General features: G+C 36.2%; 2 protein-coding genes across 3 annotated transcripts in view; one reads left to right on the top strand and one right to left on the bottom strand.

Moving 5' to 3' along the window:
* Snx6 (sorting nexin 6) overlaps positions 1–24444 on the bottom strand; it is a 166199-nt gene that overhangs the window by 65564 nt on the left and 76191 nt on the right. Inside the window, exon 8 of the mRNA XM_083083055.1 lies at positions 17183–17297. Within this exon, the coding sequence (XP_082939181.1) occupies positions 17205–17297 (93 nt within the window). The 3' untranslated portion in view covers positions 17183–17204. The remainder of the gene's footprint in view (positions 1–17182; positions 17298–24444) is intronic.
* Positions 1–24444, top strand: part of Dpr12 (defective proboscis extension response 12) — a 289232-nt gene that overhangs the window by 192945 nt on the left and 71843 nt on the right. The window lies entirely within an intron of this gene.

Genomic DNA, 24444 nt, shown 5'->3' with positions numbered 1-24444 from the left:
TTTATGTGGGATATGTGTAACGAGAGTAATAAATCCTCCTATCAATAATTCCAAACATTGCTGATTATGTACACCGCAACGTATGCATTATCAATTTGGCATTAAATGTCGACATATATTCGATACCTAAAATGCATCGCATAATACATTTAATATTCTTTTATCACGTAACCGATATTTAATATTCCATAATTATTAAGGAAAAAGTGAAAATAATAATTTTAAATACGAAATATCGCAACATATGTGCGGCATTTAAATTTAAAATGCCGAAAATGGAAAGAGATATCGCGAAAAATGCTGCAAAATCCGCTTTAATAAGGAGAGAGATGAAATGATTTTATATCTACCTGGATATAAACGTAGAGAATTTTTTCGTCACATCACTAGGTGGTATAATTAAACGTGACGGCGGGCACTAACACATAAATTCGCGAGCAGCGCGGATAAGCCGGGTACGTTTTTCCTGCATATTCATACATTTTTCCGGCTAATGGAACGGCAAACACGAGTCGGCGGATACGTGTGAGCTCGAAAGAAATCGGACAGCGTGAATAACGAGACACGATGCCCGAGCTTGCACTCGCCGTTGAGCAAACCTGCGGTAATCTCTGATCCTTCCTAAAGTTTCGACTACTGAGGAATCAGGTTCTGGATAGCAAAGGTGGCTTCTCTCTTATGTTAATTTCAGGCGCGAATATTCGGTGCCTCGCGGCGAAACTTTTACCGGCGAACTTGCAGAACTTTCGTTTCCGCGTTGCATACTTTCCCCGATCTCTTGCTCCGAACAGCATCTTGAAATCATTGTCCGTCAGTTTCAGTAAACTTCACGAAGAAAATTTAAGCGCGAGTAAATTTAATGACTGCGAGACGGGACAGTGTTCTTTGCGCGTCGCACATTTTATGAAAATTAATAATACACAGTAAAAAATTGTGCGTCCATGTGTTAAAATTTTCTTGTATTACCACGTTTGATTAGTACTTCAATGTAAAATTAACATACAACTTATATGTTATTATTTTTATAACGTCTTTATGGATTACATTTATGTCAACTTTATAACTTGACACTTTGTATATGTCTCTTAGAAATGGAATATTATTTTGAGTATTTTTAACATAATCATTTTAAACAATCAACATGTCTCAAAGTCGGTTTAACATTCTAAGAAAAGTTTAAGTGAATCTTCAAATAATCTTGAACTTTGACATGCAAAAATAATCAAATTTACTAAAATCAAATGTTTCTATTACAAATAATTTAAGTTAAAATAATTACTATTATATGTTAATGTCTTCAACATTTCTTACGAGTTATTGTAACTATTTTTTCATGTAATTTTTAATTAATTTGTATGTTATTTTTACATTACACTTAAAGTCACGATAACAAAAATAAATGTAAAGTATTGTGTCAATTATTTAACATTTTAAGTTTGTCAATAAATAACATACGACGAATGAGTTAATTTAACTTAAAATTTAGAGTGGATTTTCTGGGACATGTGAAAAGTGTTATAATTACCATTTTATTTTTTACTGTGTATCAGTTTAAAAAGAATTACGAGAGAACCGATATGAGTTTCTTATCACAAAGATCGGACATTTATTCAGATTTATAAAATGTAATAAAATATTCGTGGTAATATAGATACAAGTGTTATGTTTAATGCATTAGAAGAGCGAAATGATGTATAGAATAATTATCAAAAATTGAATTTATTATGGAATAACGAAAATACGTAATTATTAAACAGAAATACAATAATGGATATTAATAAGTATTCAATGTGTACAACATAATATCAAAAGCCGATTACAGCATTGAAATTTAGATTGTACCTTTGTAATTTAATAATCGAAGCGCGAATGAAGGTACAAAAATAAAATGGCTAGTTACACTTATATAATAATGAATTAATTAAAATAGACAATTTAACCATTCAAGTATGAAACGTAAATTTTCTTCCAAAATATAGCTTTATCAATTAATATAATACTTTTTTTTCGTTTTGTACATCGTAATTTATACCAGACAATCAATTTTAAACTAAAATCCATTTTCCTGTTATGACTCACGATTTCGAACCGTATAACAGGTGTAAGATAAATCGAATACGAAGCAATATACGAGGAGCTGTGATTCGAAAAAAGATCGATGACTGTTCAACTGTATTCAACGGCTGTTGTTGAATGCATGACGACGTTCTATTTATTAGGTCGCGACAAGGGGAAGAGGAGAACGAATGTGGATAAACGACACGTGCGGTTGTACGGCCGCAATGCAACTCTCGACACTTCATTATGCACTGAGTATGGTAATCACTTTGTCATAAGATCGATAATGCATAGGTGTGTGTTTCTGACCAGCACGGAGTGCCGTTCAACGCTCTCGTGATAGTTCGCGTGGCTTATAATTAGAAATTATCAGAGATGCGATGAAACGTCTGAAGCATCCCGATAACATATCGTGTCAAAGTTTATTATCCACAACGTCATGTTCCATAAATTATGATGATTTGCGTTCTTCAATAAACCGCATAATTCTTGCATTTAAATATTAAATTATATTTAGAGACTGACGTAAAGAAATATACATTATATATAAGCGAGAATACCCAGGATTCACGCGAGTAAATCTATCTTGCACGAGTAGATCAAGATTTGTGTATAAATAAATTTTACATAAATAGAATAAAGCAAAATCATATGAGGGAGGAAAACAAGATGAAACGACTATTTTCCAAGTTTGCCCCGAAAGTTTCTCGCGTTACAGTTACTTTGACAGTTCGGCTGTCGATCAAGCTGTTGCATGCACTTTTAGAGACATCTTCGATTCGTCGCACGAACATGTTGCATATTGGTTGCATTTGATATTTCTCTCCTCACGAAGCATCCTTGCAACAGCAATCGATCTTGAATAATCTTTTTAAGGTAAATCGTATAAATCAAGATAGACCTAGTAAAGAGCCTAGTCAAAGAAATAGGAGGCTCTCTGGTGAATCCCACTATCTTTGTCGTAGAAAACATTTTAGCGCGAAAAGCATCGAGCACAGCTATCGCGAACGACAGATATACTGCGGTGACCGTTTTATTGCGGCCACGATTAAGTGTAATTGAAGACGGAACGTTGGAAAGCTTTACGAGTAATCGAAAGCCCGCTGCAGCAATGTCTGCGGTAAAAGTGAGAGAACGGATAATGTATACGTGTGTACATGTGAGTAGATGTGTTTACGTGAAAAACCTCCTTGATAACCAGTTTCGGTTTTACCTTCCGAAACATTTTCTCGCGTCGTCGTGCATCAGACTCGGTCGTGCATTCGCTAAAGTGTCGCAGAAAATCTGATAAGATAATGATGTATATACAGGGTATTTCTTAATAAGTTCGAAAAATTTTAGGAGATGATTCTTTGTCGAAAATTAAGGGGGGTTTTTCATATAAACATATACTCCTACATCCCTCCCTGTGGAGTTATACTCCTCCAAAAATGGTAGTAAATGGGGGTAAAAATTAGGTATTTATTTTTTTTTCAAATTTGAAACAAGTTAAAGAAATGAAATTAGGTGGTATTTTCTACTAGTAAAAAGGTTATTTATTAATATTTTTTTCAGTCTCCCATATTGTTATAAAGGGATGAAACCCCTATTCAATTTTTTATTAGAACTTTTTAATGGGCCGGAATATGATCATCCAAAAATATGCATTAAAAAGTTTGATTTATTTAGAAACTTTTTTATTTCTTTAATTTTTTTCATAAAATCAGTAGTTTTTAAGAAAAAAAATAAAATACGTTATTGTGCACAGCACGATGCTAAATAGCATAGGTTTCGAATTACGAGAAGTTAAATTTTAAAATAAAAATAAAAAGAGTAAATGTTGAAAAAATTGGAACAAGAACAAAATTATAATAAAAACCTAAAAGCCTAATTTTTACCCCCATTTTTGGAGGAGTAACTACAGGGGGAAAATATAAAAAACCTCCCTTAATTTTCGACAAAGAATCATCTTCTAAAATTTTTCGCAGTTATTAAGAAACACTTTATATATATATGAATGTATATCTGAAGATCTAGGAAATTTAAAAAAAAGGAAATTTATATACATGAAATTTCTATGAAATTTTCTCGGAATTTAGAATTTTTATTTTTGGATATTTGCGCGATGTAACGACCGTGTAATAAATTACATTTTCTAAAAAAATAAGAGGCGGATTATAGAAATACATTTAAAATTTTGCATCACATCCTAGAAATGATTTCACGTACAACTTGAAATACAACAAATTTCAATTTTCCTCACTATTCCACATAAATGAATCGTATAATATTTAAAATATAATTAAAGCATCCCCGAACATTACTACTCCTGCAAATGTTTTCTGCAGTTCTCTCGCATTTTGTTGCCAGGTATATATTTATCGGAAAGATACATCGAGACGTATTTCAGCTTTAAATCCCCATCACTTTTGCATTTAACGATTGAATACAACAGGACGGTGCCTCTTGCTTATCGTGGGATAAAGCGGCCGAAAAATACTGCACAACGTCGGGAAGCTATCTTTACTGCGATTATATCGACAATATACAAGCCGAGAGTAGCGAGGGTATTAAATGCCAGGTTTAATTACGCGTCCGGCAGCCTCGCCGCGACTGTAAAAAGAAATTAATTAAGGCGGGCCTTGAGTTGTTACACAGTACGTAAGTCAAGGTGCTTAACTTTTTACGCGCCTTCGGAGAAGTAATGGAAAGCTCGTTTCGCGCTTATCGCAAGCTTCATCTTAGCCGCAGCTGGGATTGGTTTATACCTACCTACTACCCACACTTATACAGAGAAAGTGGTTCGCTTATGGGACATACACCGCGGAGAAGACCCTTTGGCGCTCAAGATAAGTACTTTCTCTCACCCTGGTCCGTCTCGACGAAATGCACGTAGCCGCAATCGTAGGACTCGTTAAGCTTTCAGGATAAGTTCCTGCCCGCTCGTCCGCGCTGCGAAACCGAGATTCTGATATTCCTTGATGGAGGTCAAATTTGGCAGTTAATCTCGTGGCGAAGCCGAGGGATTTACACCCGGCGAGAGGCACCGCGCGATATCTTACTTTCCCCGGGATTAAAATGCGAACGCTTTAACGATATTCGTTAATCCGCGAGTCGATCGTCGATTACGTACGAATTTAGATATCCTTCTGTGAGCCATTTCCCTAAACTAATCAGGCTTTAATCGACTTTAATTATTGTTTATGCGAATCATCTCTTATGAGAAGATGTATTACTACCCTTCAATTATTGCAATATTAGAGAATTATTATTTATAATATTATTTATTATTTATAATCGAAACAAATTCGATTATTATTTTGAAGAATTAATCTACGTACACAGTAAAAAATAAAATGTTAATTATAACATTTTTCACATGTCCCAGAAAATCCACTTTAAATTTTAAATTAAAACTCATTCGTCCTATATTACTTATTGACAAACTAAAAATGTTAAATAATTGACACAATATTTTACATTTATTTTTGTTATCGTGACTTAAGTGTAATGTAAAAATAACATATAAATTAATTAAAAATTACATGAATAAATAGTTACAATAACTCGTAAGAAATCTTGAGGACATTAACATATAATAGTAATTATTTTAACTTAAATTATTTGTAATAGAAACATTTGATTTTAGTAAATTTGATTATTTTTGTATGTCAAAGTTCAAGATTATTTGAAGATTCACTTAAACTTTTCTTAGAATGTTAAACTAACTTTGAGACATGTTGATTGTTTAAAATGATTATGTTAAAAATACTCAAAATAATATTCTATTTCTAAGAGACATATACAAAGTGTTAAGTTATAAAGTTGACATAAATGTAACACATGAAACCGTTATAAAAATAATAATAAACATACAGGTTGTATATTAATTTTACATTGAAGTACTAATCAAAACGTGACAACACAAGAAAATTTTAACATATGGACGTAATTTTTTACTAATGTAAGATTATTAGATGGAATGTAGGAAACACATCAATGCGCTTTAATGTTCAATTATACTAATTGCTTATAATTCAGTTAATTTATTATTTCGAAGCTAGAAATGGATCGGATTTTTCAATCTTTAATTATCTCCGCAGCCTTAATCTCTCATCATTTCAATGTGCGCTAATGCTTCCAAAGCTATCATAATGCGACTTCTTACAACGATAAATAAATCTCGCGGAAATGAGAGTTGCGAAAGAAGCTTGGGCAACATCATTAAGCTCCAAGAAAGCTCATTAAGCTTTCAATGCTCAACTTGTTCGCGACTCGTTCGATGTGACTTGTGCGTCCGATATATAGTCCGTAAGAATTAATCCACTACTTTCATCTCCGGTCCGGCAACGCCGGAATCTAGCGTACGGAACCTAGAGGGTTCTCGCATTAACAGAAAATTAATGGTTCGGTTAACGTGCCGAGTTTAATTAAGCTCGTACCGTTGCATATTTTCGCAGTAGGAACTTTCGGCGCATACGGACAATACACATGTGCGGACTGCTACGTGCTGAAAATTTATGATAGGAAGAGTATAGTTGCGTGGAGCCCGTCCTGTGTTGAAGCGAGCGAGTGCACGCATAATAATTTTGCTAATAAAGTAGATGCACTATGAAACATAAAGGAGGCTCTATACATTTGAGATTGAAAGCGGGGCGATCGATATTTTGTGCAAATTGAAGTTGGAATTATTCCTAGTTCAATATTTGATATTCACTTTGCGTATGAAACGATGACTTGGAAATATTTTTAAGCGCAGGCAATTTTATCATATGTTTTTGCATTGCGTATTTTCTGATACTTCAAAATATTGTTGTGGAATTCCAAACGAGATTAAAAGGGAATTTTTATAGGGATTATGTGTTTGGGCTTACAAAATAAATAACGCATCTTTATTCATGATTTAATTTTATTTTAACGGGATTTCAAGTTTAAAAAAATTATGAAAAATTATGGCTGCGAAAAAGGTGCTTGAAGGAATAAAGCCAAATATTAAAAAGTTATGGCAAAACGCAATCGTGAATGTCAAAAAGCGATATCGATCGCAGCATGACTGGTATTTAACAAGGCTCGAATACTGATCTCTATGTCAATAGAATTATACAGTCAAACTATGCACGCGTTTACAAATTCCGTCTATACACGAATATTGTAACGGAGTAATTAAAATATATGCTGCGTTCTGGTATGTGGATATGTAAAAAAAAAGCATGTGACGGTGAAAATTTCAAAATGGAAACGTTCTTTCACATGCTGGTTTTTTTCGAGAGAAATGTTAGGGTAGTTGTTTGATTTATTTTACAATATGTGGGCAAAAAAAAATATTGTCGAATTTATACCTGCGGAACAGTTCACCGAATTACACACACACTTGAATAAATTATTAGCCGCGAAATCTTTTATGATTTGTTGACATATAATGTATCGATTTGTCAATTTTTATAATGTACCAAAGATAAATGTTGTGCTTTGCATTTGAATATAAATTCATTAAACACTCGAAAAACCTCTCTAATTATTAATAAAACTAATGAAAACTTTGTGTGCTTTTTTAAATATGAAATCTGTCATCTGCATAAATGTATATCGCAAATCTTCTGAGAGAAGAATTTATTCATATATTTTAATGTATTTTTATTATCGTTTATATTTACATTCGACTATACAAAATTCCATTGGCAGGGAGAGTGGAAATCATTCAGGCTTTATTAAACATCAGTCACGTTAGCGTGGGTGAAAATTTTTTTAGACAGCAATTCTTGCAAGCAGTTATACATATCATTCTGTAGGACGACACAATCGAAATGGATGCTGCGAATAGCGCGTTTGCAGCTGACGTAACTTATTTACGACAAAACGATACTAACCCACGCTCGGTTGTAAAACCGAGGCGTCGGCGTTTTTCAGATCCCATCAACATTCGGGGCATGTAACGGAGTGGTGAACGAAATAAATCTATATCCGTATGGTGTGTAACGGTCGGTGGATCGTGTCGCCCTCAGAAAGGAAAAAAAAATCCAATTTGATCACACTTTCGATCGGCGGGGTTCCCAGGGTCGCCGCTAAAGCACGACGCCAATTTTTCGTCAAGACAGAGAATTTTTATGCACCCTATATACGCGCCAGCTGGAGCACATATAACTACGTGCAGTATGTTACGCGTAGGTAACGCGATTTCGCTGGAATCGGAACGAACGCTCGGAAATTCGTGTACGACGGATGAGAAATCAGCTGAGAAATATTAAACGGATGGAAATTAATAGAAATCAGTTTACAAATATCATTCGTTTTTATCTGGTTGTCGAAAAATGAAAAAAATTGCAAATTTTATTATTTAATTATTTAACTTCTTAAATTTATAAATGGATTTATAAGATATAAAATAATAGAATCAATATGCCAATAAATAGTTGAACATTTTCTCTCCAGATTGAGTATAAATAATATTTGATTTGAATAAATGAAGCTATAACAAATATATTGTATCCATTAAATAAAAATATGAATAAAAAAGTATATGACAATTAATAATTACTTAACAAATATTGAGTATTTTTACTATTCAGTTTGTATAGTAGAATAATGAAAAATTTGACATATATATATAGGTTTATTCTATTTGATATCCTATATAAATTTATGTATTAATTATTTATCTTATTGATTAATAATTAATTATTTATTTTACATTTTATACAAATATATTTATTTAAAATGTTAAATTAATTTAGTGCTAAAATAGATTTAAGATGTCAAATAATGAAATTTCCTGTGCATGTAAAATTTATTTCGACAACCCTATGAAAGCAAATCATGTTTGTAAGCCTTCCTATTAATTTCCATCCAATGTATATTATAATAATTTTATTTGAAAAATATTAAGCGAAAGTTTGGTTTATAAAATATATTTTTGACGTTACTTCTTCTAATGTCATTTAAAAGGATATTTAGCTGTACTTTTTTTTAATATTTAGCAAGTACAGCATAAAAACAGGATAGTATACAACCTAAGCGAATTAACATAAATAACGAACGAGCATCTCTAACTTTCTCCTAGTTTTAACTTCAATCTTCATTACATCTGCCAGTAAACAACTTAGCGCGCTCGAGTAACCTAAATAACATGATAATACGAAAGCGGATAACCGTAGACCGACGAGACAGCTTTTCAAAAACAAAACTGAAGTGATTTGTAAGCGGTATGATATGTTGTGATACATTATAGCTGCATTTTAACGAGGATAAATCAAACAATTTTCACTCCAGAAAAATGACATCTTTTCGTAAGCAAAAATAAAACAAAATTATTTCACAATTGTAAAGTGACAATTATAATAATTTATCTCAATTTGATCGAATTTAAACTCTAGTATTCGAATTTAACACTAGTATTTTTTCTGTGCGATACATTTTACACTAAACGTAAATGGTACATGTTGACATTCGAACTTTTATAATTGTGCCGTACTTTTGCAAAACGTCATTTTATTCGCCATGCTGCTATTTATACCGCGGCATAAAATTGCAACGTATTAGCATAAACGACAGAAACTTCTTTTAGCGTAACTCGCTTGTCATTTGTTGCATTAATCTGCAAGCAACTACCGACATAACTAACTTAAGTAACGCAAACGCATTACGACGCGGGACAAGGGAATGAGAGTTTACTGGATGGCTCCTCGAAAGTGCTGGGCGGAGGGTCCCTTCCTCGGGGGAAAGAGGAGGGATAGGTCGAGTTTCCTCGATTGGAGTTAAGGATTATATCCACGATAACGCATTTTAGCGGAGTCTCGGACGCGGGAATGATACGAGGGCTGGGGAGGCGAGAGGGAGAACTTTCGCGATATGCGCTTTAACGGGGCGAAAGTAACGAATAATTGAGTTAAGTGAGGGAAAGCAATTTCCTCCGAGTTTGCGGACCTTTTGTGAATACCCGACGCCCCTGAGCGTCGACGCACCCTCGACTCTTCGACTACTTGGGCGCGATACCCTCTCGTCGATGCGTCCTCTTGCGTCCCCTATTATCGAGGGTATCGCTAAAAAATTTATAAGCACGCGTACGTTATCGATTCGAAGAGCAATGGCGACAAGTCATCATCGCGAGCGGTCTGTTTGCGCGAAGGACGATTTAATCGCTAGCCGGCAGTGTAAATTTGAACGCCACGTAACGTTTCGAGATCGATAAAAGCGACGTGGAATCTTATCCTATTATCTTGGCGAAGCGATGCCGTTCTCTTCTCGCACAGTTCATTAAAATGCAGAGTTCAACTACGCTATGACGTCAAAATTCCAAGTTTAATCACCGATATAATTGATTTTGAGAATTGAGAAATTATAACGAAGTTAATAAAGGGAATTTTGATTACGATAATTTAAATTAAAATTATATATTATGCGACTCTTGGAACATAAAATACCACTTATTTTTAGTATTTTAGAATTATCTCATGGAAACGTTAATCTGAAATTAGATGAATCGGTTTGAAATGTCAAGGGTATTGAAAATACAAAATCTCCACTTAAACTTATATTTTCTTCACTCATCGTTTTCTATTTGAAATTAAACTTTGAAGGGATCCTCATCGATACGACACCATACGATTAAGCCTCTATAGACACAATTCTATCAAAGACAATGCAAATACATTTACATGTCACTTTGGTATATTGATTCGCGAAAAAACTAACGAAATTATAGAACCGTTCGCAAATTTATTGTACTCTAATGAGAGAAAGCGGGATTGTAGAAGGTTACTAATTAAATCCGCTTTTGATTCAATTGCGAGACGCGTGCGATAAAAGTGATAAAGGGAACACGGACGAAAAAAAGGGCGAGCGAACTTGAAATTACAGGGTAACCGCGACACGACAATCTTTCATGCTCGCCGCCAATTTAAACTTTTCAATCGGACTGCCTCGTTATACGCGCCACGATCATTTCGACATCTTTAACAAGCGATTCGTGGAATAATTAATCCGATGGGAACGACACAGAATGCTTATCATGTCGAAACAATTGACTTTTTTACCGCGAACGTGCGGTGCTTATTGATAAATAGTATGAATATTTCAAAACTTTTCTCCTTGCTTCTTAATTAGTTAAAAATTACTTAATATTTGACTTTATCGCAACGTGATTTAATGTAGCATTTTCCATATCTTTATCCGATAAACGTAATTTTCAAGAAATTACGCACGAGATTTGTGTAATATTTGAATTTATAAGATTATTTTATATACAAATTTATATCTTGCATACATAAAATGTAATGTTGTTAATTTATGCACAAGAGATATTATAACTTCATACGTTTTAATTTACGTTTTAATTTACGTTTTATTTATAAACGTGTCGATTTTGCAATAGAATTATTATTGAATTCAAATAATGAAGTTTTTTTTATTTTAATAATCTTGCGTATGTAATTTTCATTTTTTTTAATAAAAAAAATGTTTATCGTTGAGAAAGATTATTTTCTAGATTTTTTTATCTACTGCGAATTTATGGCATAATTGATAAAGTAAAAGTTCGCCGCAAGAAACGTTTATCGCTTCCGCAAATAACACGCATAGTAATAACAACTATCACGCACTGGCTCTTGCACGTAAAATGAATGATTAATTTTCCGTGCGACTTATTATCGCGAGAAGGCAGCAAAGTTCGCCGAGTTTTAACGTCGTAATGAATAATGAATAACTAATTCCCCACACTATTTTGCTCTTTGACGGTCTGATCTTCTCCGGTTGTTTAATATAATATTAGCGCGCATTAAAGGTCCGCAATATTCAGAAGTGAAATTATGATAGTTACTACATCATTTGAATTTTATAATATTCCGTCAGACTCTCTGCGATGCGGAGACTCTCTTCGAGGCAGCGGGAATCTCGTTGGACATAAGCAGTTCCGGACATTTCCCTGCCTCGTAACAGAATTAACAGTTATGCGCTTTCAAGTTTGCGCGCAATTGTGACCCTGTAAAATGATAATGGGGAAGGAGGAAGTCGCTGATGGCAAATGGGAAATTATAACTTAAATATATATCGGTTAATATGAAAAATTATTATTATCGGTTCTAATAATCTCTCTCTTATATTTTGATCTTGTCGTGTGATTTCTCGACAGATTAAAATGTCTCGCGCGAGAGAAAAATACATGGCTGTTTTATCGATCAACAACGCTCAAAAAGATACAACAAGCTAGGAAAAACGAGCTAATGACAATGCCAGCATTATTTAAGTCTGCGAGCGGTTATAAAAGACCTGTTGATCACAGATCGCGTCGATCGTTGCTTTAATTCCCTGTAAAACACGTTCATGTTTATTTTAATACAGATATCTAAGAGATATCGATTTACCAGCCACTTTTCTGATTTTAAATAAAGTTGAAAATTATTCATTCACGTCTATCAAGATAAAATTAATTGACATGTAAAGATAGTTATTTTTTATTGAAAATAAATATTTGCATAATTTCTCTATTATTTTTCGAAAAGTTATTCCAATTTATGTGAAATTTTCTTGCAGGAGATGCAAATGTGATACATACTTATATGAATACGCATTTGTAGTCTCTAAAAATTTTGCTTTACATGATATTCAATAATTATACTGTCAGAATTATATTCAAGAAACAAATTGGCTTTCTACAAAATTGCAAAAGTTAGTATTCTAAACATGTTGCTCTTGAATTTATTTTTAAAAGGAGAAATCATTAAAATAAGTATGATCGGCAGTTAACATAAATGGCGTGCATGAGAGAAACGGATTTCATTTCGTTACAACGACCATTTCCGACGCAAGCTTACGTTAATGCAATAACATTAGCTGACAACAAAATTTTATCAGGCAGAATTTACGCTTCATAAATCTTATTACGATGTAATAATAAGATTAATTTGCGCTGATAACAGCATGCGTGTGCGAGATCTAAAAGAGATTCTTTAATTTCCGTGAGTACACAATCGTTGTGTGACGTTACAATGAAAGAATAATGAGTCGGCAGGACATACCTCATCTGCAGGGAACGAAAGAAAGAAAAGGCGAGAGATAATCATTTAATATTTAAACTCGTCAGCAAATTAATTTAATATTATTCATAGCTTTTTTTCTACCGGGTTGCAGCTCGTTAGATTTTAATTATCACGACACGAGATGAAAAATGGCAAAAGTCATATTAGAAGATATTTAATAAAACATAAGGGGGAAACTTGGGATATTAAAAGATATTGAACGATTCAATTTTATAAAAGTACATCGTCACGAATCGCGCAGCGAAATTAACTTTAACAAGTCTCCGACGAGAGATTTTGTAATGTCCTGAGAGGGAATCTTCCAAGCTAGCGAAATGTCCTTAATCGTCCATGTTCTGTTCCCGGTTCGCTTGGGACTCGTCGTAAAGGGCCCGAACCGGTGATGCAATATCCCACTATGTCGCTGCGCTTTACTGCGACTCACTTTTTAAGACGGTAATTCGGCAACGAGCAAAGTCTAACCGGCAAAGGTTGACCCTTTGTCGTGCGACGTAACGAATCCCGTTATTCCCGTCCTCGTTCCTTTTCGGGAGAGCGAGATGCAATCAACAGAAATCGCTCGTATTTCAGAAATTTGCAACACGTCATCTGACCGAATTATTTATCAATTGGTTTTGATCAAACATACTAATATCTCGCAATTATTATCCATTTCTTCGCAACAATGTGAAAAAAATCGTAATTTTTGACCCGACAGATTGAAAGCACGGTAGCTACGCCCCTGGTCGTTGCTCACATCTATAGCGCGAAATTGATAATATCGATCCTGCGGAGTGAAACGAGGTCGACGTCAAGCTTTTCAATAAATCGACCGTTACGGGGGCACTTTCGGCGCTACCTTGACACCCCGGGCCAAACCTCGGGGCAAAATTTCTTTGATTATCAGACACCCGAAGTTGCGTCCTTCCTTCGTCGCTTCTTCTGGCCCAGCTGCTGCTGTACCATAATATATGGGTGGATATGTAAGGGTACGTGTACATATACAGGGTGTACCAAAAAATATGTAATTTGCAATTAACAATTACATATTTTTTTTTTAAAACAACTATGTTTTTTCTTTACACCAATTGATTCCTCTCATTATTTTGTACATAAAAGTATTAAGGTAAGATAATCGAAAAATGAATATTTTACAAGATATTTTACAGTTTATGTAAAATTAAGAAATTATTTCAAGCCTCATAACTCGGAAAGTACTTAATGAAAACTAACTCAATTATAGTGTTTTAGAAAGCTCTCGAGATGAGCTATAAGAATATGCAAAACATGTAGGGTGTGCCACTTAAAAAGTTGGAGGTAACCTTCACGAGACCTTCAGCTGACTCTTCAAGGTCACACTAATGGCACCGTCTTATGTCCCCCTCGAAACCATACAACTATTGTCTGAAACATTTCTTTCTAAAATGCATAGTTTATGAAATATTCAATCGTTTCCAGACTTTTGGTACACTCTGTATATATATTCGAGACGCCTCCGGGGAAACTTTCGAAGTTCAAAGGGTCGAAGTGCCTTTATATCTGATGCTCAAACACAAGTCACTCCTCTTCGCCTCGTACCAGCTTTCCATCTGCAGCTTCCGTCTTCGTTTCGCCGGCAACCAGCGTGTAACGTCATCCTGACGATAGAAGTTTCATCCGTTGGCGCGGCCTTTACACCTCGTTACGAGTCGCGTATGAAACACACGAGAGAGTTCCATGTTACATTATTCCAGAACTTAAAGTACGTAGATTGTATAACGTGCTGTGGAGCAGCGGTATAATGTACCCCGTCGTAGCTCTTGGCAAAGAAAGAAATTATGATTGGTGATGAAGTCGACGAACGAACCGGTTGTTAAAGTTGATTCTCCTAGCGAGGTACTTTGAGGAATAATATTTAGCTTATTATCGTATCGTAAAAGTTGATGGTTATCATCGAGCGATGAAAGATAAAAGATAGAGGCTGCCAACGATTGTGAAATGAAATACCGGTGGTATTTTATACGAATTCATCCGAATGATATAAATGGAGAAAGTAGTTTTTGATTTATTAATTTTTAAATATATTATTTTATCAGGTAGTCTAAATAAATGTATTATAATTTTATATACGAGAAGGATTATTTTATCAACAGTATAAAAATACCGTAAAAATGTACGACGTCAGATTTATAATTTCGATATTGAAGGCGATTTTTCACAGTCATAAATTAAAATTAATGGATTTCTGTACATTAGGTCTTCTTTGTTACTTATTCGATTAAAACGTAGCACAACGTTCGTTGGCAAATTTACAATTAGCAGCATTGGATCAATAAACATGGGCGCGCATTGTTCGGTTGGTGGAAAAAAGAAAGTTGAAATTCGCTGTACAATACTAATTGGCAAAGTTTCTTCGATCGTCAATAACGAGGTCTACTCCAATTTTACACTACTTGTTTCCCGTAAAATATATTTAACTCGCGAATTCAGGCTCGTTACGTCCCGCATTTGTATTATACACAGCCAGAAATCGCACCAACACACACGTACTCGATAAACGTGGCCAATCTCGTTCCGTTGAATTTCTTCGCGAGACATTCGGAACGATAATGTCTCGTCATTAAATGTAGCAATCCGGCCATTTGAATGTAATATGGCTGAGTTAAGACGGAACTACGCCGGGAAATTCAGGCAGGGCGAGATCTACAAGCTGCGGAGCAAGTTAGTCGACCGTAAATCCGGGTGCAACCGCGGACTTGCCATCAGCAATCTTTGAGGGAACTTCCCCCCGAGTTTGGATGCATGTGGAATAGTGTATGGCACATCTGCGAACGTTGATTACACGTTATGCAGTAACGGCTCGTGGCAGCAATATCGTTTATGAATAATATTCAATAAAAATTAGTCTCAATTTCAGTCTAATAATAGCCCTTTTTTTAATTAATGACAGATATTTGTGAAATATGTCAAGTAATTATTTCAAGAAATAATTCTCAAGTTAATAATAGTTGGCTGAAAGTATTATTTTTAATGTACTAGAAAAAATATTTCGCATCATGTATGAAATTAATTAATTATGGTTTAAAAGGATGAAATATCCATATCGAAAATGTTGAAAATTCGAAAATGGATTCAATTGAAAAAATTTAATGTTTTAATTCTTTTTTACGTTTATCTCTGAATATTATTGATTTTTAGCAATCATACATCATCCCAATTATTTTGAACAAAATCGTAAAATTTATATTTTATATAATATACATACACAGTATAAAAAATTGTGCGTCCATATGTTAAAATTTTCTTGTTACCACGTTTTGATTAGTACTTTAATGTAAAATTAACATACAACCTATATGTTATTATTTTTATAACGTTTTCATGTGTTACATTTATGTCAACTTTATAACTTAACGCTTTGTAAACGTCTCTTAGAAATGGAATATTATTTTGAGTATTTTTAATATAATCATTTTAGACAATCAACATGTCTCAAAGTCAGTTTAACATTCTAGGAAAAGTTAGAGTGAATCTTCAAATAATCTTGAACTTTGACATACAAGAATAATCAAATTTACTAAAATCAAATGTTTCTATTACAAATAATTTAAGTTAAAATAATTGCTATTATATGTTAATGTCCTCAACATTTCTCACGAGTTATTGTAACTATTTTTTCATGTAATTTTTAATTAATCTGTATGTTATTTTTACATTACACTTAAAGTCACGATAACAAAAATAAATGCAAAGTATTGTGTCAATTATTTAACATTTTTAGTTTGTCAATAAGTAACATAGGACGAATTATTTTAAAAAATAAAATTTAGAGTGGATTTTCTGGTACATGTGAAAAATGTTATAATTAATTAACATTTTATTTTTTTACTGTGTAGACGTACTCGTGAAAAAAAGATACATGCATACACCATAGCACATGCGTGTGTATCCATTATAACATCAAAATATATACAATATTTTTCTTGAGCAAGTAAAGCACGAAATATCCGAAGATTGTTTGTTATAAGAAGACTGACTTAAAGCAACACATGCAGAAAAGCACGCGGCACAAAGGAGTATTTACTAAGACTTAAAAACGGAAGACAATTTCTTTTACAGCAGGTACAATTCAACAACATATGCTCGCATACACTTACCCATCTAGCTTCCTACGTGCTTTCAAATACGGACTCCGCATTCTTTGCAATCCACGTTATATCCCGGGCCAATGCCTTTTCTTCTGTAACATCTTCCGTCGCGCTTCTTTTGACCCTATCAACAAATTCCTGAACGTGACTCTCTCGTCTTAGTCGGATGTAGTGTTACTGCGATATTGCAGTTGCGAGATAATTCAAAGGGTCTCGCCTCGATTAAAGCGATCGGTCGGATTAAATCTCGAAAAACGCGACCGAGAGAATTGTCCATCCACGAGAAGCAAAAAAATATATTTCGCAAGAATAGAGAGCGCGCAGCTGTCCGTGAACGATGTCATAACTTATACACTTATATACGTTTTCTCGTCGTATTAAAGAAAAATGTCCCGCTGCACGTCTCGTGCGTGTAGAGCAAACGTTGTGTTAGCTGGGAATATCGGAGAGGACACGCCACGCGCTTGAAAGACACTCCATTTCCTGGCGCGGAGGATGCGGAGGAGCGGGAGGATGATACGCGTCTTAAAGATTACTTTTAGACTACGCTCGCTCTGCATTCGATATACATTCACGAGAGACAGGCGCATAATACACTTGCCGGGATTGTATTCCAGGACAACGCCAGGGTAGCTTCTTCGAGGGCGAGTCTCTCCTCCGTCCCTTTAGTATCGACAACTTCTCACAGATCTTTCTTTCATCCGCCCCGGGAGCTCTCTCTCTCCTCCCTCTTGTCGCGAGGTCAATTTTATATACCCTCCCCGAGTCGAGGGTTTTAAGCGAGCGGAAACTTTTCAAACGGGCGGATCCTTGATCTCCGCTAACGTCGAGAAAAGACGCCACTCGTTACAACGATCTTATTGCGCCACGTGGAACGATATTTCACGCTGCGCCTGGCGCGACATATTCTTTATCGTAAATCACCGCCCCCGCCGATCGCCCCCCTCCCCCCTCCCCCTCCCTATATACGAGAGACAATACATTCTCCCCGATAATCTCGCAGGGAGATTAATTTAGCGCGGGGGGCGAAAAATAACAAACGACAAATATATTTTACATCCGTAAAAAAGATTCTTTCGCGGCCTCGTGCTTTCTTTTAAACCCCCGGCTCTCTTATAAACCGCTCTGATATCGCTGAATCTCCGATATCTCCGACTGCGATACCCGAGACGTGAAACTTCTGCGTTGTGCAGAAACTGTCAACTTTTTTTTCTCCTCGGTGAGTGAAGTTTATAGTCACTTTGTTTTGAGATTTTCCATCGTGTAGAACAAGAGCGTTACGTTTCGTTACATCGAGTGGCTCCGCGAACGCTTTATAAAATATCCGAGAGGGATGAAAAAATCCGCGGCGCTAAGGAAAAGGCGCGAGGGGGAAAAAAAGGGGGAAATTGTTACCGTATATTTGCGCTCCTCGCTCCGATAATCGTGATTCTAAGGCCGCCACCGCAATTGCGCAAAAGCAATTCGCCTCGATCGCGGGGAGAAGAATTCATTCTGGCGATTCATCCAGAAGGAATCATCGATCGCCCGTTATTACTCGCGAGTAACATAATTTTGCCCCGCGAAACGTGCCGCGGCGCGATTTCGCGCGGAAAATCGCCTCGGTTTTCTCTCGCGCCCCCCGAGATAAGAATCACTCCCGACACGAGCGATTCGTACAATCGCGTGCAATCTGGGTTTTATCCCGCATCGATTCCTCCTCGTCCCGGCGCGCCTCTTCTTACGCCCCCGCAAAACTCCTCGAGCTCGACGAGGAACGGGCTTCAACAGTTGTTTCGGTTTTTCTGCGCGCGAGATGTCGGCGACGTCTCTCCGGGGCACTGATAAAATCGATTTCTCTCTCTCGTGAAACGACGTCGACGTCGACGTCGCCTACAAACGACAGCGACGTCGAGGACCGGCGACGAGGAAGAGGACGTCGAGGGGAGGCGAAAGTATATCTGCGAGCTCCGCCTCGACGCTTCCGTCTTCCTCTTCTTCTTCGGGGCTTTTTTCCTCTCCCGTTTCTTTTTTAGCGAGAGAAATAGGCTGCGGCTTGCACATTCTTCGTTTCGCGTGGGTGTTTTCAACCGCGTGAAAATGGAAACGTTGCTCGGCTACGGCTTCATTCTGTTGCTCCGCTCGGGACCCTCCCGCTGAGAGCGTCTTTGTACAGACACGAGGAAAATTGAGATGCGAAAGTAACGCGGTTACTTTTTACGCGCTCCCGAATTGTTACCTAACGAAATAATGAGTTTTCCCCCTTGGCGGCTTATTATACGTCTTCGGGAAACGCATTCTTGAGATTTCCCGGAGAGTGGTTATTAATAGAAATGAAAGAGGGAGATGTACGGAAAGTGGGAATGATTGATTGAAGAGTAGAAGGAATCGATCGAAATTACAGTGATTATATAGAGTGTCTACTTCCTGCAAAAACATGGAAAACCTGGAATTCCCAGAGATTTTCTTTGTGGAAAAAATCAGGGAATTTGTAAAAAAATTCTCTCATATCGTAAATAGTCGGCAAGCCAAGTGAATTATATGTTTAAAATATATATCTATCTTCTCATTTATATTTCAATATCTTAATAAAATATTAAATGCACAATACACATTCTTTGTTGTAATTTTTAGTGATAAATATTTATGTGAATAAAAAATGCTCATCACTTGTGAAAATTTAATCAATTTTTTTCGATAAAACATTTCAATAAATTTAACAAACTTTTGAAAGTTTCATGTTTCTTCTTCGCATGAGTAAAAACGCGATAAAAAATGATTTTAGAAAATTGCGCCAAGGAATTTTTGAAATATTAAAAGTAAAAAAAAATTTCAAAATATTCTCTTTATTTGGAATTTTGAGCAAAAATAATTCGAGAGAGTTTTTTTACAAGAATTGAGTATAATAAACATTCTCTTTGTTGTAGTAATTTTTAAATGTTAGAAACGTGTATTCAAAATATTCGTATTTATTATGAATATTCAAATGTTTACATTGAAATTTATTAATATGTAGCTCGTAGAGAGAAATCTCATGCAAATGTACGCACGATGTCGCCTTAAATCTCTTTAGAACTTGAAAGCACTCGTACTCTCTTCTAAACAGGGAGCTGTATCATCAGAATATTTAACTGGTAATATCACCTTGGAAATCGCATCGACTTTACGCACCCCCTGTTTGCGCAGGCGTTGAAATTCTCGAGTTGTTAAACGCGCTGCAAGTTTTGCGCAATGCCATCGACCGAGCGTGGAAATAAATACACGCGTTAAAGACCCCTAAAGCGAGACCTCGAGCTTTAAACGTCGCTCGCAGACGTGGAAACGATCTCGGAAGACCCCGCAAAAATTGTACACCATGTCACGTACGTATCTGTGTCTTACAAGTAGCAAGAAGATATTCGCCAAAACTAACTGAACTCTGTTCGCGATTCTCTCAAATCGGGAATTTCTTCGCAGACGATGAGCTCGCTGGCTTTTCCTACGGCATAGTGCATCGATTGCATTCCCTCCCTCTCATCCCCCTCTCACCCCTTCGTCCTCTTTCGTTCTTGCGCGACCCAACGCCCCGTGCAATGCGCAACGAGCTTCGAAAATCGACGCAGCCTTGGGGGAGTAATCGAAGCTACCTAGCGGATTCTAAATAAAATGAGTGGCAGGGCTTCTCTCGTAGAATGTACCGAATCCATGAACACGGCAACGGAATAGAGGGGGCGGGAGGGGGAGAGCTTTGTTTCGCGAGATGGGTACTTGCAGCACTTTGGATTATGTTTTCGAAGCTATCGAGGTGAGGACACGTTTTATAGATAGTCGAACGAGAGATGCTTGCTGCGCATTACGTGGTCCGAGTGCTAAACGAGGTGCATCTCGTTGATATTTACTTGGCAAGTGCGTACTCGCGCGATTGATTTAACTAAACAATTCGTTCGCGTTTAATAATACTGACGATAATCTCGAAAATCGTCATCATTTTGTTGAAGAGCCGCAAATGTCGTTTATTCAAAGGAGATACAAAACGCGCATTAAACTTGTCTACGTCTACATTTCCTTGCAATTAACAGAAACGCTGTGTAAATTATTTTATTAATTGTTATATTAATTATTATATTAATTATTATATTATTATTATATTAAATCACATAGAATAATAAATGTACTATTTTATAATTCTCTCCATACATTTAACAATTTCACAAGAAATGACATTATTTTTTATGACATTATTATGTCATAATTGTAGAAAATTAAAATGTGTAATATGTTTATCGATAATTTAATAAAAAAAGCAACAGATTAATTCGACTTTAAATAAATAATATTAAATAAATACTTATTTTCTTCCTAAAAAATGAATTTAAATAAATAATATTACTTTAAATACTAATAATAATAACTTTAAATGAATAATTTTAAATAAATGCTTTTTTTCTTTCTAAAAAAAAAGTTGATTATTCTTTTTAATTTTGACTGGAATACATGGAAAAATTAGACGAGAAAAACGGAAAGAGACAGAGAGAGAGAAGACCATAATTATACTAAACCAGTAGCATATTTGAAGCAGTGTACATTTTGATTCTGCAATTTTTGCGACAGTAAAATGCGAGAAAAACTAATATTATTTCCTGCGACGGAAATGAATCTACGCGCATATTAAGCCCATCGTCGGATCATCAACTGTCTGGCCGGTGCTCGAAACAAGGTCCTCATGAATTTTGATAATATACTCGCGTACAGCACCTTGTCAACCCCTCCCGCATGGCTCGCCGAAAATCATCCCTCGCGCGTAATAAGGACGGTCGGCGCACTAGCTGTGCACGCTATCTCATTAATATAGATACGCTTTGATGAGTAGATCCCGCCGACCATCCCGCGGAAGGGCCCACAAAACGAAACTGTCACGCGACGACCTTTGAATGATAACGCGCGTCTTTGTCCACGACGGATGCATTAACGTCATTACAACTCCGGCAGATCAACATGCCTAATTGTTGCCAGTCGCTAGAGAGTCGGAGAATGTAATTTATAAATGAGGTTTATATAAACGATGTACATAAATAAAATCAAAATCACACGTAATTAAAAATAATATATATTCTTGAGATTTTTATCCGACAAGATAAAGTCGCGAAAAAAGCTCGATCCACAAAAATACGAATATTTTTAAATTCCACTTTATATCGCAATCATATTACATTAATTACCGCTGAAAAAAATCGCGTGAGAAAAGATGGACGCTCGGAAGGATTATGTAAAATTCGGTCGAACCCGACGAAAATGTGGAAATGCAAGGAACGTATCTTCCGCGAAAGGCAGGGAGGAAGAGAGAGACACTTGAATGTTGCAAAAGGTCCCGTGTGCTTCCTTATTCCGTCGTTGCCGGGTCGGGGATAGTACATTGTGCGATATTACTGGCTCGATTCAAGTGGAATGGTCGTTAAACTGCGAGACCTGGGCGCAAAACAGCCTCAACCTCTTCTTCCGCCCCCCCTTTTCCTGTCCTTAAGTCTCCTTGAGCGCTCACCCTCTCGTGCCGTGAGAAAGAAACACAGGAGGCCGTTATTCTCGCGATAGTATCCGAGAGTACTTGCGAGTTAATGCGTCTCCCCTCGGCTATATCTGCGCGGACACGTCCGCTGAAGACAGGAAGAAAAGTCCCCGTGAGAGGCAAAATGGAGGAAAACGCAACGCGAGGAGGCGAAACTCCACGGATGGGGTTGAAATTGAAAAAGAAATGGAAAAACCGACTCTCCTTCTCTCTCTTTCGTTAAAGAAAAAAGAACGAAGAAGGAGACACATTTATATTAGGCGCTCCGGGACTGTACCCCCTTAAACGTTCAACCCAAAATAATGCAGAAAGCATGTACTGGTTTCCGTAACAAATCGCATCAAATGATGATAACTGTACACTTGAAAAATCCGCGCATGCACTTCGAGAAAATTCGAACGGTTATTGTAAAGAGGATATTAGCCGATGTAAGTGGGAGGGATTTTTTTCTCTTTTGTAAAAATAAACATTTGCCATAAAAATATATATTTGCCAAGAATTTTATATTCCTTTTGTAATAGCTATGATGAAACGAGAAAAAAAGAGAGAGTAAATAACTGCAGCAACTTTTCTTATCGCTATCAAATTTTCCTTAACGATGTCTTACGCGCGTTCCTTTTCTCAATAGCCAATTCAGTTTATATAATCATCGGGATATCGTAGAAGGATATTGCTATAATTTAAAACGACAGCACAAAGGAAATGGATATTTTTCGTATCGAAAAACCAACAGGGAAGCATATAAAGGACGGAAATAATAAAAGATACCCTATACGAGAAAGAGAGAGAGAGAGAGAGAGAGAGAGAGAGAATGAAAGAGATACGGCCAAGAAAGAGGAAAATCTGTTTGAGCCAACTGCGAAGGACGGCAAAGCCTGAACACCGAGACCTTCCATGATTTATATAGCTACTATTGGAAATGAAACGACTAACTCATTCGACGATGTAGAGAGAACAAGTAGCCAAGTATGAAATGCCTATTTTTCAGAGATACTTTGAGATATATGTGTGCATAAGGCTAAACAAGGAAATGGGAAAGTAAGTTGAGAGAAAGAAGTGGAAGAAAGTCCGACGACACATACAAAGAACTACACTACAGGAGAAGAGGGGGGTGGGAGGGAGGAAGGGTGAAGAAAAGCAAGCGCAGAATTTGAAAGAAAAATAGACAAATGGAAACAGAGCGAGAAAAGACACAGAGCGAAGGAGAAACCCTTTGACGACGCTCGAGAGGAATCCTGGAAAAACTTAAAGTCCTAGAAAGGAGTCTTGGGATGTATGTTTATATATCCTTTTATGGAATTATTTATCTAAAACGAGGCACGGGAGATTAGAAAAGGGACATTAATGGCAGGATTCATTAATGGAACGGAATTGCACAGAGATTTTAGAACAAATGTTAGATCCCTTTGTTAAGATTCCTTTGTTAAACTGTGGCAAATAACAACTACGTCCCTGCAAATAATAGCGAGTCGCAACAACAACGAGAAGAGGGATGCGTAACATTTAATATAAGAACACAGTACAGGAAAGAAAGAGAGAGAGAGAGAGAGAGCCATACGGAAATTAAACCGCTGTTTAAAACGACCAAGAATTTTCCCCAAATCAAAACAAACAGTTAATCCGGCGATAAAAAGTAATGAAAATGGATGAGGTAAGAACCGGGAAGTTAGAAAATGCGTGTAAACTCGTACGATAGAAATAAAGAGAGTGGACGAGGGTGAGAAGCATGGTAGATTCGTGTAGGGAGCTT

The sequence above is a fragment of the Camponotus vicinus genome, unplaced genomic scaffold (assembly GCF_025532165.1).
Source record: "Camponotus vicinus isolate PSW18456_S1 unplaced genomic scaffold, iyCamVici1.0 SCAF_11, whole genome shotgun sequence".
Taxonomy (NCBI): Eukaryota; Metazoa; Arthropoda; class Insecta; order Hymenoptera; family Formicidae; genus Camponotus; species Camponotus vicinus.
The sequence above is the reverse complement of the archived record's forward strand: the minus strand, read 5'-3'. Positions and strand labels throughout refer to the sequence as shown.